Genomic DNA, 18,971 nt, shown 5'->3' on the forward strand with positions numbered 1-18,971 from the left:
CAAAACAACTAATAAAAAATTTAAATACATCACAGTATCTCAAACTGTTTAATGGTTCACTGTTACACCTATAGCTTGTCTCGTTCACTTTGTTTTGGCTGCATTTTCGTCAGGTGAAACTGGAGGAAGCCCTGTGAAACTGCACAATATATACAGACTGATTTAGCGTCAGATAATTAAAAAAAGATTTATTCTTAACACAAGGGCGGTAAAACGCGACTGACGTGTATCTAGGTAACATATCCCAGTGCTGACTGTGCTGATGACGTTTTTTCAGTAAACCCCACAGAACTAATAAAATAGAATTCACTTCTGGAATGTTCCAACGATTTGAAAGCAGTTTGGTAGGTGTTGAAGTGGAGCCACTGTGTCGGTTTAGTGTAATACAGTACTAGAGTTTTAGCTTCATTCTTTTATGGGACTTAACTGCGCGTTCTGTAATGCTTGCAGTGTTAATGTATTTTATGCTGTAGTATAATATTTGACTTTTTTTTGTAACAAATACTTGAAAGTTACATTATAACAAGCTAACGTCTTTTAGCATAGTTTACATGTACTCAGGGTTTCCCTGGCTTTTCTGTTGTTTTAGTTACAAGTGACTAATTCTTTCATTAAACTAGTCACTGGAGAAAGTCAGTAGTCACTACTGGTACAAAACTCCAGTCCTGCAGGGGTGTTACACATCTTGTTTTTATTTCACCTGTACATTAAATGGCTATAATATAGTTAGACAGTTTTATAAACCATTGTGTAATGCATTACTTGTGCATCATAAAAAGAATGTATTTTGCTTCCTTGTTTATTTTGCAACTTTCGCAATTGTTTTGCACTATAACATGGCAATAAAACACACAACATTGCATTTAAACAGAACGATTCCAGTATCGTTTGTAAAGCCAAAATAAATCCTATTTATTTTAGGTTTTTTTCTCTAAATAAAAGGTGTAGTGCAATATATTACAGGCAGTAACTCAAAATCCTATTTAAAAATATATATATATAGGCGAGTGGTATAGACTAACATTCCATTCCTTTCTAATTTCTTTCCAATAATAAAAAAAAATCTAGAAACAAGACACTTCAATTGATACAATTAAAATTTCAGTAACGTTAGTTTTGAACACTGCACTTGAACATCAACACTGAAGAGGATTTTCAGCAGCAATGCGATCCATTCAAACCATAACCCTGCGCTCTTTGTCTGTGCACTGGTATTGAAAAGCCTTCTCAAAGGCAAATTCTGAAATGTTCTCAAGATTGGGCGTCTCCACAGACATCTGCAGGTTTGCACTTGTCACTTTGAACTGACTGACTGGATCTGTTTTTCTTACGCTGTAGCGGCTGAAACCAGGCTTGCAGTCGACTGTTCACAGCGTTACTACATTTACAACGGAGGCAACTCTAGTTATGCGTGTGGCACTGGTACTAATTAACAGGTTTTGGTTTGGGGCTGCAAGTAATGTTGACTTTATTGGAGAGCTATGAAGTCAATGAAAGCAAATCGGGGCTAATCCGGCTTTTTGATTTCACGGTAACCTCTGACATGGCTGTTAAGTGAGATCTTACTTTATATGCATGAATTGAATGTTTCCTGCCTGACTTCGCTGGAACAGAATTAAATCCCCAAAGCCTGTTATTGGCGAGGCAGTATGCAGTCTGCATAGCTGATATCACAGCTTCCTTTTCTCTACTGAAGGTATTGACGATGGCACGCTGTGTATATGGCTGTATTGCTCGTGCTTCAGTAGCAGCAGCTTGGTCTTTCGTACACCTATGTTTTGTTAAACGTATTATTTCCCTAATGGTATGGTGGAGTGTACGTACTGTACAGTATGTATCTTACACTCTGGGGTTTTACATACAGTAGGAACTGGATGAGCTTGCCAAATGGCCTCCTGTCTTTCATTAATACTCTTACAGTATGTTCTTGTGTACTGTGGAGCACTACAATCTTGGTCGTGCTTATTACAGTATGGGCTGGCTGTGTCTTTCTGTTTGGCAGTCACACTTTCTTTTTACATGTATCTCAGTCATTTCTCCAGTTCTTGCTCAGTTTGATAATTGCCGATTTTTATTGGCACGATTTGCAGGCGAATTCCACAACAGAGTCCTGAACTTGGAGGACACCTCTTGTTGTGGTTCTGTGGCTGCAGTGTCGTCCACGGTTCCGAGTATGTCCAGGCTTGCAGGATGACACGAGAACATGGGTTTAAAATGCAAACTCAAGATGTCGTATGTCTTGGCAAGCCTTGCTGTGCTGTACACGGGGGTCATGCTCACAAAATGAACCAGTGCCAGCTGAGCAGTAAAACAGGAAACTGCAGTAGTACACTGCTGGCTGGTTCCACCCTGGAAGCACTACAGTACCTAATGTTACCGTGTCCCAAATTAGTGCTAAGCAGCGACTATGATTGAGTAGATCTGTTTACATGAGCTTTTAATCTACTTGTCAGAAAGGGATAAAATTTAAAGCAGCTTTGCTGTGACTCTCGACATCGACCCGAACGCACACACACACACAAACACACACACAGAGCTGAGTTCACACTGCACTGGGGTCACGAGCGCAATCAAAACATTTGGAAATTTGCTTTCTTGGAAGATTAGCCTTTTTTCTGGCAGAGTTCCCATGTTGAAGCAGATTTCTTTTATAGGCTTCCTGTGTTAGATAATGTTTTCCGATTTGGAGAATGGAGTCTATTCATCTTAAAGGGGAACATGTGAGAAACAGTGCGTGTGAATATCGAACACATTTTAGTCTTTAAAAGTAAGTGCCAGGATTGATAGTATTCAAACATAGACCTCGTTTCTAAAAGCTTTTCCTGTGCTTGTAAGATAGTAACTGCCAGTATAGCTATTTGTTTTTGCTTTTTGAAGAAGGAAGGCAATCATTTGGATTGGGGAAAAAAATGGGTTTAGGTTTGCTCCATGTGTAAGTGTTACAAAACTATCTCAGCACTATTTACAGTGAATGCATTACCAGCTGTGTGGCTTTGGTGTTATGATTGCATTATAGTTTTCTGTTATGTTTTACTGAATGACGACTCAATTGATTGATCTTTATTTGACTCCGTTTAGGACTCTGCTAGTGCAATGAACAGCTACAGAAATAGTATTTTGTATGTTTGGATCATACTGATCAGGTGTCCTTGTCTTTGTGTGTTTGGATCACACTGGTCAGCTGTCCTTGTCTCTGTGTGTTTGGATCACACTGGTCAGCTGTCCTTGTCTCTGTGTGTTTGGATCATACTGATCAGCTGTCCTTGTGTCTGTGTGTTTGGATCACACTGGTCAGCTGTCCTTGTCTCTGTGTGTTTGGATCACACTGGTCAGCTGTCCTTGTGTCTGTGTGTTTGGATCACACTGGACAGCTGTCCTTGTCTCTGTGTGTTTGGATTGTAGATGTGCATTTAGGTACAATTGTATGAACGTTTAAATGCTGTGCAGCATCAGCGTTTAAACCATCTCTACATACGCACACTCTTTGTATTGCAATCTGATGTATACTGACAGCCCTAGTTAGTGTTTTCTAAGCAAAAAAAACCTTAAATAAGCAAATAACATTTTAACATCGCAAAGACTTAACCACAAAGCTTAAAAAAAAATAAAAAACACATTCTCACCAAAGTATATATTGAAATGTTTATATTTAAATGTCCTCTTTATTCACACAATGATTGTAAGTTGTCAGTGAAGATAGATCTGTAGACATATTCAACACATTAATTGGTAGAGCAGCACCTTTTATGTGGGGCACCAAAAATGATATTTAAAAAAACGACCTCCCCCTTCCGTCCCCCAAGAACAGAACCCCCTGTTCTACAGAGCAGAGAGGGTGTCCTTGTCCTGCACCTGCAGCTGTGTGCATTGAAACCGTCCTTCAGGGCCAAGTCTGTCTGGCAGAGACAGGATGTGAGCGAGCTAGTCATTAACCAGGGGGGCTTATATCCTCTCCGCAGGGATAGGGAGGCATTAACAAGAGAAGAAGACAAGCTGGGAAACACTGTACAACTACTCACACAGTACATCCAAAACAGCCGGTACATCGATGTCCTTGGGGGAAAAAAAGTCATCGAAACTAGCAGGAGTAACACATTTAGAGCTACTGATAAGATACTGAGCAGCTACTAAATTATTAAATATTATTGCATTGATTAAATGACATCGTGTCAAAAGTCGACAAATAACCCCTTTATATGGAAACCCTGGATTTTAGGTTTTGGTAGAGGATCACCCACATTGTTACTGTTGCAATTTTTAGAACGGGGCATCCATCATTTATTTTCATAAAATGTTGCAAATACTGTACAGGTGATAACGTACAGATCGATTGCTGGTATTAATAGAGCTGAGTGAAAGAGATCCAACACTGTTAAAAAAAAATATTGGTTGTGTTTCCTGAGTGGCTCACCTGGTAAAGCCTTGTGGGGAGCAGGGAGAGTCGTACAGGCAGGGGTGTGCAGGTTTGCGTTCTGGTTTGGGGAAGTTGCCGGTCTTCTCTAGAAATTCCAAATGGAGCACTGTATTGGCTGTGGCCCAAATCCACAGGACTGTCCCCTCACTGTGCTACAGCGGCCCCTACTGGCTAAGTGCCCAGTGAGCACAGGAAGACCCTTGCAGTGTTGGTCTCCAGTCAGGGTCATGTTTCTGCTCTAGTGTGTCGGAATATTGTTTTAATGATTTTCTTGCACAGCTGCTGTGTGCATTCCCAACACCCAGCCTTTCGGGGCCTTGTTTTAGCTTGCACAAGCCTGGGAAGAGGTGCTTTGTGTGTGTGTTTAAGGAGCACTCCTGAAAGGTGCTACATTGGTAGCGTAGACTTGTCGTATATGTTGTAATTTTGAGTATTTTACAAGCCAGTCCTGGAGGGCCCAGTCTTTCTCCTAGGCAGTGTGAGAGCAGTTAATTCTCCATGCCCATCCATCCTCTCAGCTAGACTACCAGACTTGAAGCAGATTCAAACTCATGCCTCCAGGGAAGCTTGACAGAGGTCTCCTGTGCCAGTGAAACACTCTGCAGTGATCCATGACTGAGCAAGAGAGCCTGGGACATTTACAGCCAGTGAAACACTCCACAGCGATCCATGACTGAGCAAGGGAGCCTGGGGCACTTATTTTCAAAGCTGTTTTTCAGAAAAGGAATCCTAGCAAATCCTAGCTTGGCTCAAGTGAATTTAACAAGTTGTGAAATTGAAAAACATTGTGCTCCCATATGCAATGTGTATTTACTATGCTTTTCAACTCTCCACAAACACTTTGAAACCACACATGAAAGCGTCCTGGTTTCTATAAAGCTGTTTGGTTTTGGCAGTTGCAGTTAATCAGTGTTGTTGTATTCCTGACATGACGAGGGTGAGTCAGGAACTTGTTCACGGTGTATTGAAACTGCAGGATTTCTATGCAAAGATGCACGTGATGTAACTTGTCTCTCACCGGAGAGTCACAGCAGAGGGTGCTCCACCCACTCATTCACTTGATTTGGCAGCAAGCCATGCCCACACAAAGTAGAGTACTAGAATTTCCCAGGCCTAGAAGCTACACATGGTGTGGATTTTTATTTTCCATTTTCACATGGAAAGTAATACAATTCTTTGTTATTGTATTTTTGTCATACAGCAAACCCACTGATCATGGGTAACTCCACAAAAAGATCAGCTGAGCCATTAAGACCACTCAAACTGTGTGTGTGTGTGTGTGTGTGTGTGTGTGTGTGTGTGTGTGTGTGTGTGTGTGTGTGTGTGTGTGCGTACCGACATCTCCCAATGCCTCCCCCCCAATTGGCATGCAAAATCTCAAGGGATGAGCAGAAACAATCAATCAGGCAAACAAGCAAAGACTGAATTGCTGTTCTACCCCACACTAGTGGAATGCACACAGACATGTCAACTTGGCTTCATTCCCTTGTGACACAGTTGTGCTGCTTTGAACTGAAGTGTGAGTCGAGTTTGCTTTTCTTTTTATTAGGCACTCATCAATGCTGCTGTTTTCTAAGTGTTTGTGGTTCATTTCTTTTTTTCCTGTAAGTTTCTCCTTTCTTTTCATTCTTTAGGTTGGGTCATCCCAGCACAAGTGATTAATGGTACTCCAAATCATATTTGATTGATAAAATGGTGCCAGGCAGGTGGTGTGCGCATGCGAAGGAGATGGTAAAAATGCCCATTTGACAGCGGTAACCTTGACTAATCTTGAAGCATGTTTGGAGAGTTCTCCTAGGATAAATTCAGGTGGTGTCTTGGGCTGGAATGACTCTATTGAAAACCGGTAGACCCTTGGAAAGGAGATGTTCATTCTCAGTGGCATTTTCCTGGTAGAAACATAATTCTTGTATTATCACCCAGTGCGATAGAGAGAGGTTGTTAAGGGCGTCTGGGGTCCTGATGGGTATCTCAAGACTGGGGGTCTGACTGTCTTCACCTCAGGAGGCCTGTGTTCAAATTTACCCATCCAGTGGAGTTCTGGCAGTCCCAGCTGCTAAACACTGTACATGACAAAACCAACCCCCACTACGCAATGGCTTGTGTATGAAATGCTACTAAAAATATTCAAATAGTCATCTTACTGCTTCTTTAATATATATTAACAGCACTGCCAGATTTGTCTTCGTAACATGCCTAAGAAAAAATATACATGAGTATCATGGCTGTTATTGAGTTGCTGTCCTCCAGGAACCTACATACTACCTTTGATTTAAGTGCAGTTATGATTTGTATTGGTGCCTCGAGTTGTAACGCTTATAAAATGCATACGTCTTACTGACTGAGGAGTGTATGACATGGAACACCATTGTGTCAATTACAGCATTTCTAACAGTTTTATCTGGCAGGAGTGTTGCCACGCCCTGCCTTTGAGCTTGTGTTTCTTGTATGTTGGCATCTACAACGCATATATTTTGTCAGCTGTGCTTTTCTCAAGATACTGTATTTATTAATGTTTTTTTTTTTTTTGTTTGTTTTTTTTTACAGGACTTTACAAAATACCTCTTAAACTGTGGGTTAGCAGCTGGACGATGCGACCCAAGGATTAAAGGGTTAATATCATCCTGGGCAGTAGAAGGAGAGACTTCACTCCCAGATATTGTGTTTTGCAGCTGCTGTTTCTTCAACACAATCAGTTCTTCACGTTCCTTGAAAGCAGAGCACGTTGAGGGGGCGTTTAAACAGAGATGAGTGGCACTTTCTCGGCACTAGCAGAGCTTTTGAATTCATGCAGACTATGACCAGTTATCGAGCTGTTCAGAATGACCTCATGGTGGGCCCAGCATTAGGAGGGTGTGTGGAGATTTCGGGGGGCGATTACTGCCCGCCTCATTTCCGTAATGGAAACGCTCCACAGATGCAACATGACGCTGGACTGCCGCGGCTCAGCAGTGGCACTCCGGCCGTGCCCAAAATGGGGGTGCGGGCCCGGATTAAAGACTGGCCCCCCAGGAGAGAGCTCTCCAAAGAGTCTCTTCTGTCCAGTCCCTTACATGAAGCGGACCAAGGGTTGCAGCGGGTCTGGGACCTTGCTCCCCGCAGCCACAACAGACAGAGCCCTTTGGGGGACCCCACGTCCGGAGCGTTTAGGGGTCTCCAGAGGCTTCCCCGGCACCGATCTAAAGACGTGGAGTTTCAGGATGGCTGTCCGCGTTCCCCTGGGAAGCGATTTGCCCCTCTGTGGAATCGGAGTAACAGTGAGATCACTCTCAGTGAACACGACACAGAGGCCCCTGAGCCAGCCAGGGGGACCAAGCACATGACGACAGGAATGCCTCTGTTCAGGGAGTACGGCAGCACCTCCTCCATCGACGTGCAGGGACTCTCAGAGCAGAGCTTCTTCGAGATGCTCAATGAATTCCGCCAGGAACTGCCGGACCAGCGGAGTGCCGCGCCGGACAAACTCCACGAGCTTCTGCAGGCAGATGCCATTGCAGCAGACTCCAGCCTTAATCTTAGCAGCACTGCCTCCAAAACTGACCTGAGGAACGGCCAACCCAAAGAGGAAGCCAGGCCCCTGCAGAAGACAGAGCGCGAGCGGGCAAGGAAGAGAAGCGGGAAGTCTGACGGGAGTGGCAGCAACGATTCCTCAATCTTCAGGAAACTGCTTAGCCGTGGCGAGACAGACTCACCAGGTAAAGCTGGCTTTGACCAGGAAGAAGGCAGGATCCAGGAGCCTGCGTGCAAACCCTGGGTGTGCCCAAAAAGCTTTGCCCACTACGACGTACAGAGCATCCTCTTTGACGTGCTTCAAGTGGCAGCAAACCGCGACTGTGTGGCTCAGAGGAGGAATACCACAACAGGAGCCTCGGCTGCTTCTGCTGTTTCCCTGGCTGTCAACAGAGCTCTTGGACTAGGGGGCCTGGAGCCCACATTCATGAGCACGGAGGACTTGAGCTATAAGGAGAACCTGGAGCCTGATCTGGGGGACTGTCAAAGCAACGACCTCCTGCTCAGCTGCCCTCACTTCCGAAACGAGATCGGCGGGGCGGGGGAACGCAACGTCAGCTTTTTGAAGTCGTCGGCAGGATTCTCCAGAGGCAGCGACAGGGGCTTCATCGAGCCATCTCTCAACATGCGCTGCACCAATGCCAGCATCTGCGTGCTGGAAATTCCCAGCGAGCTGCAGAGCTGCCGGCAGGAGAGGCTGAAGCACTACAGCATGGAGCACGTGGACATGGGAGCGCAGTACTACCAGGGCTACTTCCACAGCAAGGGTAAGAGCACATAGGGGTGTAGTACTACTGTACTACTATGGCTTGATTTTGTGGGAGCAATAAGAAACTGGAACCTTGTCAAGTTTTAGCTTGTCTTAAGGAATTGTTCCATTATCAAGAGAGCATTACAGCAGGGTCAGTACATGCTCTGAACAGCTGCATCCTTCAAATTGGTTAGGAATGGTTGTTTCACAGCCAAGTGACCTTATTAATCAGAGTGATCACAATATAGCTAACATAGCCTCCAAGTCTGTACCATTAACATGGTAAAATGACATTTGCTAAGGAACGTGGAGCTGTTCAAAACTACCTGAATCATTACCATAAGAACAGGAACAAAAGAAAATGTACAAACGGAGACTCCATTAGGCCCACTAGTGCTTGTCTCGTTCCTCAGTATATATTTTTATTAATCATTTTTCAGTTAACCAGTTGTAAATGTACATGCATATGTTAACTTTCCTTACTTAAGTGTTGTATGGAAACATACTGCACAAGGTCCTCTACAGTCCATTAATATTGAAATGCATTGGCTTCATGAAGTTTGGAGGTGTTTTTTGCTTAAAGAAAATGCCCATTCCTCTGCAGTACAGTGTGATAAATTGCTTTATTTTTTCACCCAGCTCATCAGTTGCTCTTATTGTTTTCAGAGCATTTTAACTATTTTGGAACGGATGAGAAGCTGGGTCCCGTAGCGATCAGCATTAAGAGGGAGAAACTGGAGGATACGAAGGAGCACAAGGACCAGTATCAATACCGGCTCATCTTTAGAACTAGCGAGGTAAGAGAGGACACACATCCCAAATCAATAACGACTCATCTTCAGAACTAGCGAGGTGAGAGAGGACACACATCCCAGATCAATAACAGCTCATCTTCAGAACTAGCGAGGTGAGAGGACACACATCCCAGATCAATAACGGCTCATCTTCAGAACTAGCGAGGTGAGAGAGGACACACATCCCAGATCAATACCAACTCATCTTCAGAACTAGCGAGGTGAGAGGACACACATCCCAGATCAATACCTTCTCATCTTCAGAACTAGCGAGGTGAGGGAGCATTCAGCTGGGTTGAGCTAATGAAGGTAGTATCAGTCTTACAGGACTAGAAAAGTAATTCCCCGGAAAGAAACATAAACCCTGCCACTCTATATCTGAGGGGAGCTAGTTCATTTCAGACATGTGTGGAATGCAATATTGAAGGTATTTTTTGCTGCTGCTGCTAATACCGTGGCAGGGCGTGTTGTTATTCCACTAAACCCAGGGTATTACCCAGGCCCATTCTCACACACTCACTCTTTTGTTAGTTTGGAAAATTGTGGTTTGACACCACTGAGACTACACATTTCCTGCTTAGGTCTTAGCATGCAGTTGCAACAGAAATCTGGAGGCAGTGGGTAATTCAGTAAGTTTAGCAAGTATCTGGGGACAAAAAGGGTTTAAACTGATCTGTGGCAAGCCAAAGGTAATGAGTTGTTCAGTGTTTAATTGAATGTCCTGTTTTGTTAGGATTGAATCACAAAGTCATAAAGCTAGGTTATTCATTTCCAATTCGACTGTGAGTACAGCTGCCTGTATTCCACACGGTAACCTTAAAAGCCGCTTTAAAAACATCTTCATTTTCCAGCACCCAAGTGTGATGCAGTAGTACACTGTTAAAGTTAGGGGGCCTGCTGTCTGCAACATTGCTAGACAAGTCGCTGTCTTGCCGACCGTACATCACAGATGTGCAGAGTGAAACAAACAGTTATTCTTGCAGAATTCAACTTGAAACAAAGATGAATGAACGTTTCACCTTTCTGAGCTTGGCATGCCGAATAAGGATATCGTATTACTTTATAGGTTTCTGTAAGATGGAACACTTTCAGATGGTGTCTTCATATTTCGTACACAGCTGTAGTCTGATTCTTAGTGCCATGATAAAAACTCCAGTCATTTACAATATTTTTGTTTAAGAGTTTTACAACTAAACAACACGATTGTCATTCTTTTTAATGTTAGGGTAAGTAGAAGGGTTCCAAAAAAATATAAAGTGACACATCCCCATGTGTTGCTATAACTGTTTAAATAATGTATCTGTAGTTTTTCTTTATATCATTAATATCTGGACAACTTTTTTACACTTTAAAGTCTGTTTCAAAGCTCTTTTCAAAATGTCCGCTTTAGTGCACTGAGGTTTGAGATCTGTCCTCTAAATCGCCGCAGGAAAAAAACATAACAAGTGCTCCGGCTTTTCTGTCCCATACCACATCACGGATCGTTATCGCCATGTTAACTGTTTGACAACGTGGGCAATAATCCTTATGCTATCAGTGCACTAGAGCAGCCGTTTTGAAAAGAGCTTTGAAACGGACTTTTAAAGTTGTAAGTGTAAAAAAGTTGACAGGAACGTTATTTAAACAGTTGTAGCGACATGTGGGGGTCGTGTAATGCTTTATTCATCGGAACCCCGTTACTTAGTCTTTAAATAAAACACATAACTATATACCTGTGTAAATTTATTATTTATTTCTTAGCAGGCGCACTTACCAAGGGCGACTTACAATTGTATACTCCAGTCTGTAAAGGTTATGCATCATCATGCTTTGTGTCTATTAGCTTAATCGCTGTGGTCTATCAGCTATCGTTGTCGCTGTCGATTACTATCACTTAACTGCGTGACTCCTCCTGTCTAGTGAAACATAACACCAATGTTTAGTTTATTGGTTTTATTGTTATTGAATGGAATTGTATAACTTTTAGTAGTTTGACCTTTTTAAATATCCAGTAACAAGTGTGCTTTGCAGCTGCTGACTCTTCGAGGGGCGATCCTGGAGGACGCAGTGCCCTCCACCTCGAAGCATGGCACAGTGAGGGGGCTGCCCCTCAAGGATGTGCTGGAGTACGTCATCCCTGAGCTGAGCACCCCCTGCCTGCGGCTGGCACTCAACACTCCCAAAGTGACGGAGCAGCTGCTGAAACTCGACGAGCAAGGGGTGAGGGGCACCTGGGGTCTGTACTGTACAGGAAAATCTATTAGCAAAGAATAAGTCAACTGCGTGATAACGAAACAGGGAATGAAAATGTGAATCACTTTAATTAGAGGAGTTCTAGCTAATGGAATGATCCAATAAAGTGTACCTGCCATGCCCATCTGTTTTGCTATATATAGTCTTCATTTTAAAACATCTCTACACTATTACGCTGGTTAAAAGAAAGTTCTCAATTTGCTTGCCTTAAGATCATGTCACCTTGGCTTTGGGTTCAAAGCATGTTGGTTAAGGACAGGAACGCGGCACTGAGAGAGTTTCTTTCTCCAGGTGAAAAGACTTCAGAAGACAACAACTTTCTTTAACCTTGATCAGTTTTTAAAAAATATATAAATGCATGCTTTTAAAGTGCTCCTTTATAGCGCTGAAAGACTGAGCTCTTAGTGTTCTGCCTTACAACGATTATGAAAGTGCCCCTGTAACGGCACTGTGGGGCAAACGGGCGCCAGGAGAATGCCATCTCCTAACCGATCCTGCAACATAAAAGGGCTCCTTATAAACAGGGAGATGTAATAACATGTGTTTCTTTAAAAACTACCTGCACATAAAATTGTATATTTATTCTAATAGCTATAACCTTTTACTATAATTGTAGCTAACAAAAGAATTCCATGAATCTTAGCCATTTTGCACTTGCGTGAGCTACTGTAATTAGGTCCCAGGTGTGCAATTTGTTAATAAATGCATGCTATTGCACACATGCATTTTCATTGAAAAACATGATCCCTGGTGCTACTTCAGCTTAGAGAAAGCTCTCAGTATCTGCGCCTTATTCTTGGGTTATGTTTGTTCTTGCAGCCCCAGGCTCATTTCACCTCAGCAGTGTCTTCTAACTGAACGCATGTCAGTCAGTAGGAATGGCAAGTGATTGGTTATTGACAGGTCAAATTCCCTAGGAAGTGCAAGACAGTAAAAGTATGGCTTGTAAGTAGAAATTCCTTTTAGTGTAGCACCAGATATAAGTACAGTGCTCCCTTGCTATAACGCACCTCAGATATAATGCTCGTACAACATGTCCCACAATTCTCTATACTAGTGATTCATGCAGTATTTTTACAGTTAATCCACTACTGGTGTTCAAACTTCTCGTCTAACTTCTGTGTCTGTCTCTCCCTTTTGATACATTATCTGAGGAAAAGCTGCGCTGGCACTTTATAACATAGCATTCGTTTTATATCGCTTCATCCCCGCTCTGGCAGCCAAACCTGGGGCGAGCCCATTCCCTCTTCCCCTCTCCTGACCCGCTCTCCTCCTCACACTTGCTTGTCTATCGCTTTGAACTGAACTCCCGACCGCCCTTTAGCCAGGCTATTTATAGTTTAAAAACTGCTCATTGTAATGATCCACGAGTGGGAATGTCACCTTTATTTTTTGTAAAAAATGTAGCGTTGATTACATGGTGCTTTATGCAGGGTTAATTCATGGAAATTCACATTTTTGCTTCACTATATGTGCATTATAGAGAGTTATTTTATTTTGTATTTTAGTCAGATGTGTGTTGTGCCCCCCCCCCCACCCCTTCCCCCTTTTATAACGCTCTTCGGTTACAGCGCTCATTTTGTGTGTCCCCTGAGACCCGCGCTATAGCGAGGGAGCACTGTAGTTAAAATGAAAATACATGTGTTTCTTTCCAAACTGCACACTTGAGCTCATGTTGGCAGTGGATGTGCATGGTGGAGACAGCGTGTGGTACTGTTTTGTTAGCTGCAGTTGCTGTAAGAGGGCCAGGTTGGGCTCTTCTGACCCTTGTCTGTGGGTTACAGCTCAGTAAGAAGCACAAAGTGGGGATCCTGTTCTGCAAAGCCGCTCAGAGCACAGAGGAGGAGATGTACAGTAACGAGGAGGCGAGTCCTGGCTTTGAGGATTTCCTGTCCCTGCTGGGGGAGAAGGTGTGCCTGAAGGGCTTCCCCAAGTATGCTGCCCAGCTGGATACCAAGAGTGAGTGCATCACGCTCCCCTGCTGTCATTAAACACCTGGGCTTCCCTTTCCATTAGACATGCTGTGCACAGCCCTGGCTCAGGGGCATTTCAACCCATTGAATCCTGCCCCTGGAGCTACCTCTGTGTCTGTTAAAGTACACGCTGCTAACAAAACAATCAAGTGAATCTTAACTAATGTGTATCACCGTCATTTCGTAGGTCTGCCTGAATGAAAAGCGCACACATTATGGGAAAGAACATTATGGGATTTCTATGTATATATATATATATATATATATATATGGGAAAGAAACATATATATATATATATTATAAATATTTTTTTCATTCGTATAAAAAAAAAATTTTTCACGTAGAGTTCATTTGCATAACGGAAACTTTCGAAGACTTTTCTGCGAGGGCTCAAACTCTAGAAGCAACGCACGTGTGAGGATGCATCTTCGTTGCTGGTGTGTCGGATGCATTCCTTCAACAGGAGGTGCTGTGTGGAAGAGAGTGCAGGAGACGTTCACCAGTTTTATCATTTACAAATGCGATAAAATTCCATTAAAAATCCAATACACGTTGGACATAATGTGTGCCTCTTCTTTCATATAAGAAACTGATATCTACGGAGGGATGGTCACACTTATTAGATGAGATTTACTGGAATAATTTTATTAGCTTTATGTACTTTGGTTACCAGGAAGTCTGGTACAGCACGGGGCTGAAAACAGAGTGGGAATTTCATGTAAAATGTGCAAAATTATAAAATGCTTTTAGTTCATTTGAAAGTAAACTGAGGTGTGTTTACAAGCTAGACAAGTCTGCTGATAGCTGTGTGGAGGCAACAGGGGTGTTTTGACTGAAGCAGGACATTAAATGCAAAGTGATTCTAAACAAAAGGAATATATTTGTTTGGATATTTACTGAACAGTTTTCAAACACTGTTTGAAATGCGTATATATATATTTTTTTTTAGCGGATTCGACTGGGACTCACTCTCTGTACACATCCTATCAGGATTACGAGATCATGTTTCACGTCTCCACAATGCTTCCGTACACGCCAAACAACCGTCAGCAGGTAAGCACAGCGGAATCTCTTGACATTGTACCCTAAAGCAGCACTGTATGGCTTTATTCTGAATGCTTATCACTGAATTCTCAGAATAGCTCTGAGGCTGTGAATATGAACCAGCTGAATAGGTGCAGTCTAATTGAATATCACACAGATAACAATCAGAGCATTAGAACGCTCTCTAGCTTTGAAAAGCATGAAGCAAACATAATGTACAAAATCCTTCAAATGTAACTGAAAGCATTCATGTGCATATTAGTATACCTAGTAATACAGTACAGGCATTGAAAACTACAAAAAGAAACCTTATTCATTCAGTGATCAGTGTTTCTTTTGCAATGTCTCAAGACAGGTGTCATTACTTCATTTGGTATTTCTAGTATTAGTGTTTAATAGTTATGGTTTATATATGCATGGTGAGCAAAAACGTTATGTGAGCATTCCAGTATGTAACTGAGCACTGCCTGTGCTGATAAAATAATGCATGTGTGAGGCTGGGAGCTCCAGGGCCAGTCATCCAGCTGTTGGTGTGTCATTGAGGCTCGCAAAATAAAAGCCATGGTAATCTGTAATCGATTAATCACTGAACTGTTGTATCTCTACATGCTGAGCAATGTACAATAAGGTAGTGTAGAGAGCACTGCTGCATCTAAATCAGTAGCTTCTGGCTAATTTACACTCTGATTCCTCCCTCCCTCACCCACATTAAACAGGAGGTGTGTCCCAGCCATATTAGCAGTGAACTCATGCCAGTGAGTAATGCTGCAGCATGTCCTATTTGAATACCTAAAGCACTGCAGGTATAGTTGAAATGCAATGTTTCAGAGAACTATGCAACGAAATGTGACACCCAGGGTAAATATCACGCATTTTTTGCTTTGCTTTCATCAGCTTTTAATGATACCAGAAGTCACCATTTAAGCCCTTACCAAAACTGTGAGGATTGTTTTAAAGGATTTAATTTAATTTTTTTTTTTTTTTTATTTTTTTTTTTTTTTTTTTTTATATATATATATATATTTATTTAAATATATATATATATATACTATATATATAATATATATATATATATATATATATATATATATATATATATATATATATATATATATATATATATATATATATATATATATATATATTCATAAAATTACAGCCTTTCATTCTCTTGTATTTTACGTCAAACAAGTGTCACATTGTGACCTGAAGCTTAGCATGACGTTCCCATATTCCCATACAAGTGTAGAAGGAATTGCTGCAGAATTGAAGGAATAGTCTCTGTCTGCAGACCTCCTGCTCCAATGACAGCCGCGTGTTCCCCTGCTTGCTCACAGGCTTGTCGTGTGAATCGGAGTGTTTTATAGACTTTGTGTTTGTCTGTTACTTGTGTTGGTGTCCTGCTGGTTTCTCTGTCTGAATGTTTCTGCATGCTGCTTTGTAACTAAGCGGTCGTCTTTTTTCCCTGTTTATCAAATCCTGTGTCAACCCACTTGTGCAATCTTTCCTTCTTTGCATCCATTGTCTTGACATGAGCGCCATCTTCAAACAAATTTAGTCTTCATTATGCTGCTTAGCGTTGTGAGATTGAATTAGTGAAACCCCCATAAAAATGGATTTAAAGAAGGAAAAATGACCTTAAAACGAGTCTGCACAGGCCTGCATAGGATTAGATACACATGGACAAAATAAGAATGTGATAAAAGACAAGTTCATTTCTGATAATATACCCTATAGTAGTTCCTAACAACATAGGACATGTATATTGTTGGCTGTTTGACCATCTTACAGACCCTTGTCCATTGCGATAGTAATGCAGGACAGGAGACGTAGCTCCGGCTGTGAGAATGTAACACAGCTGCAGTGTTCAGTTCCAGGGGTTCCCCAACTTTCATGACTCACATTAGGCATCCTGACACCAGAGGACCCCCACCCATTCCCAACCCCAGTGGGACATTTTGCTCTCCGAGCATCCCTCCCCTTTTCTTATATAACTGTACACACTGTTGGCATGGGCATTGCAAATGAAGATCGTAGCTGTACGATTGAGCTGATAAGGCTAAGGGGTGATATGATCAATCTGTAACTCGCCAGAATTCTCTGGTGCTGGGCTCTCCAGTGGTGCATCCGGTAAAGGTGCTCCGCGTGGAGTGCAGGATGCGCCCTACGTCCTGGAGATTGCAGGTTTGAGTCCAGGCTATTCCACTGCCGACTGTGGACAGGAGCTCCCAGGGGGCGGCGCACAATTGTCCGGATGGGGAGGGCTTAGGTCGGCCAGGGTGTCCTTGGCTCACCGCGCACCAGCGACCCCTGCAGACTGGCTGGGCGCCTTTGGGCCTGCCTGTAAGCTGCCCAGAGCTGCGTGGTCCTCCGACGCTGTAGCTGTGAGGTGACTGCATGGTAAGCCTGCAGAGTGAAAAGGAGTAAAATGTTAGGGATTGTTGGAAAATTAAAGGTTATCCACTACTGAGTGCAAAATAATTCTAACTGCTATTTGAAAGTATATGTTTTTAAGCTGAAATTGGCTCATCATTTAGAAGACACCCCACTGCAGATGTCACTGATGCCATTCCTGGCTGCATGTGAGAAGCTGGGGAGGCTCACAGCTGCAGATTTCAGGAAGACTTTGTCACAGTATGACTTGATCCACTCTGCGTACTCTCTGGGGCTAGCTTGCATGCTGTAGGCTTTGGTTGCTAACCTGCTATTAATAGCCGTCTCTTAGTGTCGCCTCGTGCTTGTTTGAGGCTGCTGTGCTAATGAGAGAGGGGACTCAGCTGAGGCAGGGTGAGAAACGGCATAGCTGTCATCAATCCTCCATCATCAAACATTAATAAACCAGACTGTCAGCCACACTAATCACTTGTTGTTGGGAACAAAATCATACCTGCCTGTGTTTTCCCTGTAGTCAGTGAAATTGAAACGGAGAACTCAGCCTCTTTTCATTGCAGTGCTGCAACGCCACCAAAGAACAGCTTTGACACAGGGACAGATGACATGCTGTTTGTATAGTCCATCAGACTTTACAGATAAGAAGTCATCCTTATACATATTAGTACAGTAGGTATTCACATATTAAAAGTGCCAGACAAAACAGATGGGCTAGTACTCTTTTAAATGAGTAGATCTGGATGATAGTTCAGCTTCAGTATGTTCTGTTTCCCAAGGATATTTGTTTCCTTCACTTTGTCCCTTTCTTTTAAAGGCTATTTAGTAAATGAAAGATACTGTAGATGGCACAGTGGGCTAATGCACTAACCTTTCACCGCTATTGAAATTAGTTTATTGTAAATTTTGGGGTTGATTTAGCTTCGTAACTTATGTTAAGAATATAAGAACAGAAGAAAGTGTACGAATGAGATGAGGTCATCTGAGCTACTCTGGTTCCTTACTGCTGATTTCTCTCGAAAGTGGTCAAGTCGGGTTTTAAAAGACACCAGCGGTTCTGCCTTAACAACATGAGGACAGGAGGCAGCCCGTTCCATCCCCTCATCTCTGTGTGAACAAGTGTCTCCTACCCTCTGTCCTAAGTCTGTCTAGTGTATGTACTGTGCTTACATTTTTTGGTCAGGTTAACTTTAAGATTAAAAAAAAAAACTTCAATCTTGTCCTTCCCTAATTTGTTCTTTAATCTAGGCTATACTCTACATAAATAAAGTCCATAGATTTAACCAAGCAATCCTAGTAAATCTTATCCACTATGTCCAGGGCATTTATGTGTGAGGGTGTTCCAAGGCATGTTTATTTTTCACCTTTGTTGGCCAGTTTATTGAGGTGACAGTAGCAGCCAAGAATTTAATTCGGAGCATGTCACAGCAACGCCATGTTTAAGCCATTATATATAATAATATATATTATATAATATTACTAGTCTCACATGATGTAGGTAAAACTTTGGGTCCTGAAATTAAACTTCACTTTTTTCAAAGTTTAGGAAGTTAAGTGGAGCACCCCTGTTTTGTATTTCAGCTCCTCCGTAAAAGGCACATAGGGAACGACATTGTCACGATCATCTTCCAGGAGCCCGGCGCCCTGCCTTTCACACCCCAGAACATCCGCTCCCACTTCCAGCACGTGTTTGTCATCGTGCGAGTGCACAGCCCTTGCACGGAGAACGTCTGCTACAGGTGGGGCCATCTCTGTAAACCAAGTACTCTCTGAACGTTTATGGAATGCAGTTATGCTGTGAGGATGGCTGTAAACAACCCACTCTTCCCCAGTCACTGCTCATTCTGGAAATAACGACAGTACTC

The 18,971-nt window shown here is 42.6% G+C and overlaps 1 protein-coding gene across 3 annotated transcripts in view; it reads left to right on the forward strand.

Annotated features, from left to right (window-relative positions):
• The window catches only part of LOC121304913 (signal-induced proliferation-associated 1-like protein 3), a 103,456-nt gene that overhangs the window by 47,847 nt on the left and 36,638 nt on the right, over window positions 1–18,971 (forward strand). For all 3 annotated transcript variants that reach the window (XM_041236340.1, XM_041236342.1, XM_041236341.1), the window contains 6 exons: window positions 6,962–8,691; window positions 9,342–9,472; window positions 11,480–11,668; window positions 13,486–13,660; window positions 14,624–14,727; window positions 18,688–18,845. In XM_041236340.1, coding sequence (XP_041092274.1) covers window positions 7,203–8,691; window positions 9,342–9,472; window positions 11,480–11,668; window positions 13,486–13,660; window positions 14,624–14,727; window positions 18,688–18,845 — 2,246 coding nt within the window. In that variant the 5' untranslated portion in view covers window positions 6,962–7,202. The remainder of the gene's footprint in view (window positions 1–6,961; window positions 8,692–9,341; window positions 9,473–11,479; window positions 11,669–13,485; window positions 13,661–14,623; window positions 14,728–18,687; window positions 18,846–18,971) is intronic.

The sequence above is a fragment of the Polyodon spathula genome, chromosome 40 (assembly GCF_017654505.1).
Source record: "Polyodon spathula isolate WHYD16114869_AA chromosome 40, ASM1765450v1, whole genome shotgun sequence".
Taxonomy (NCBI): domain Eukaryota; kingdom Metazoa; phylum Chordata; class Actinopteri; order Acipenseriformes; family Polyodontidae; genus Polyodon; species Polyodon spathula.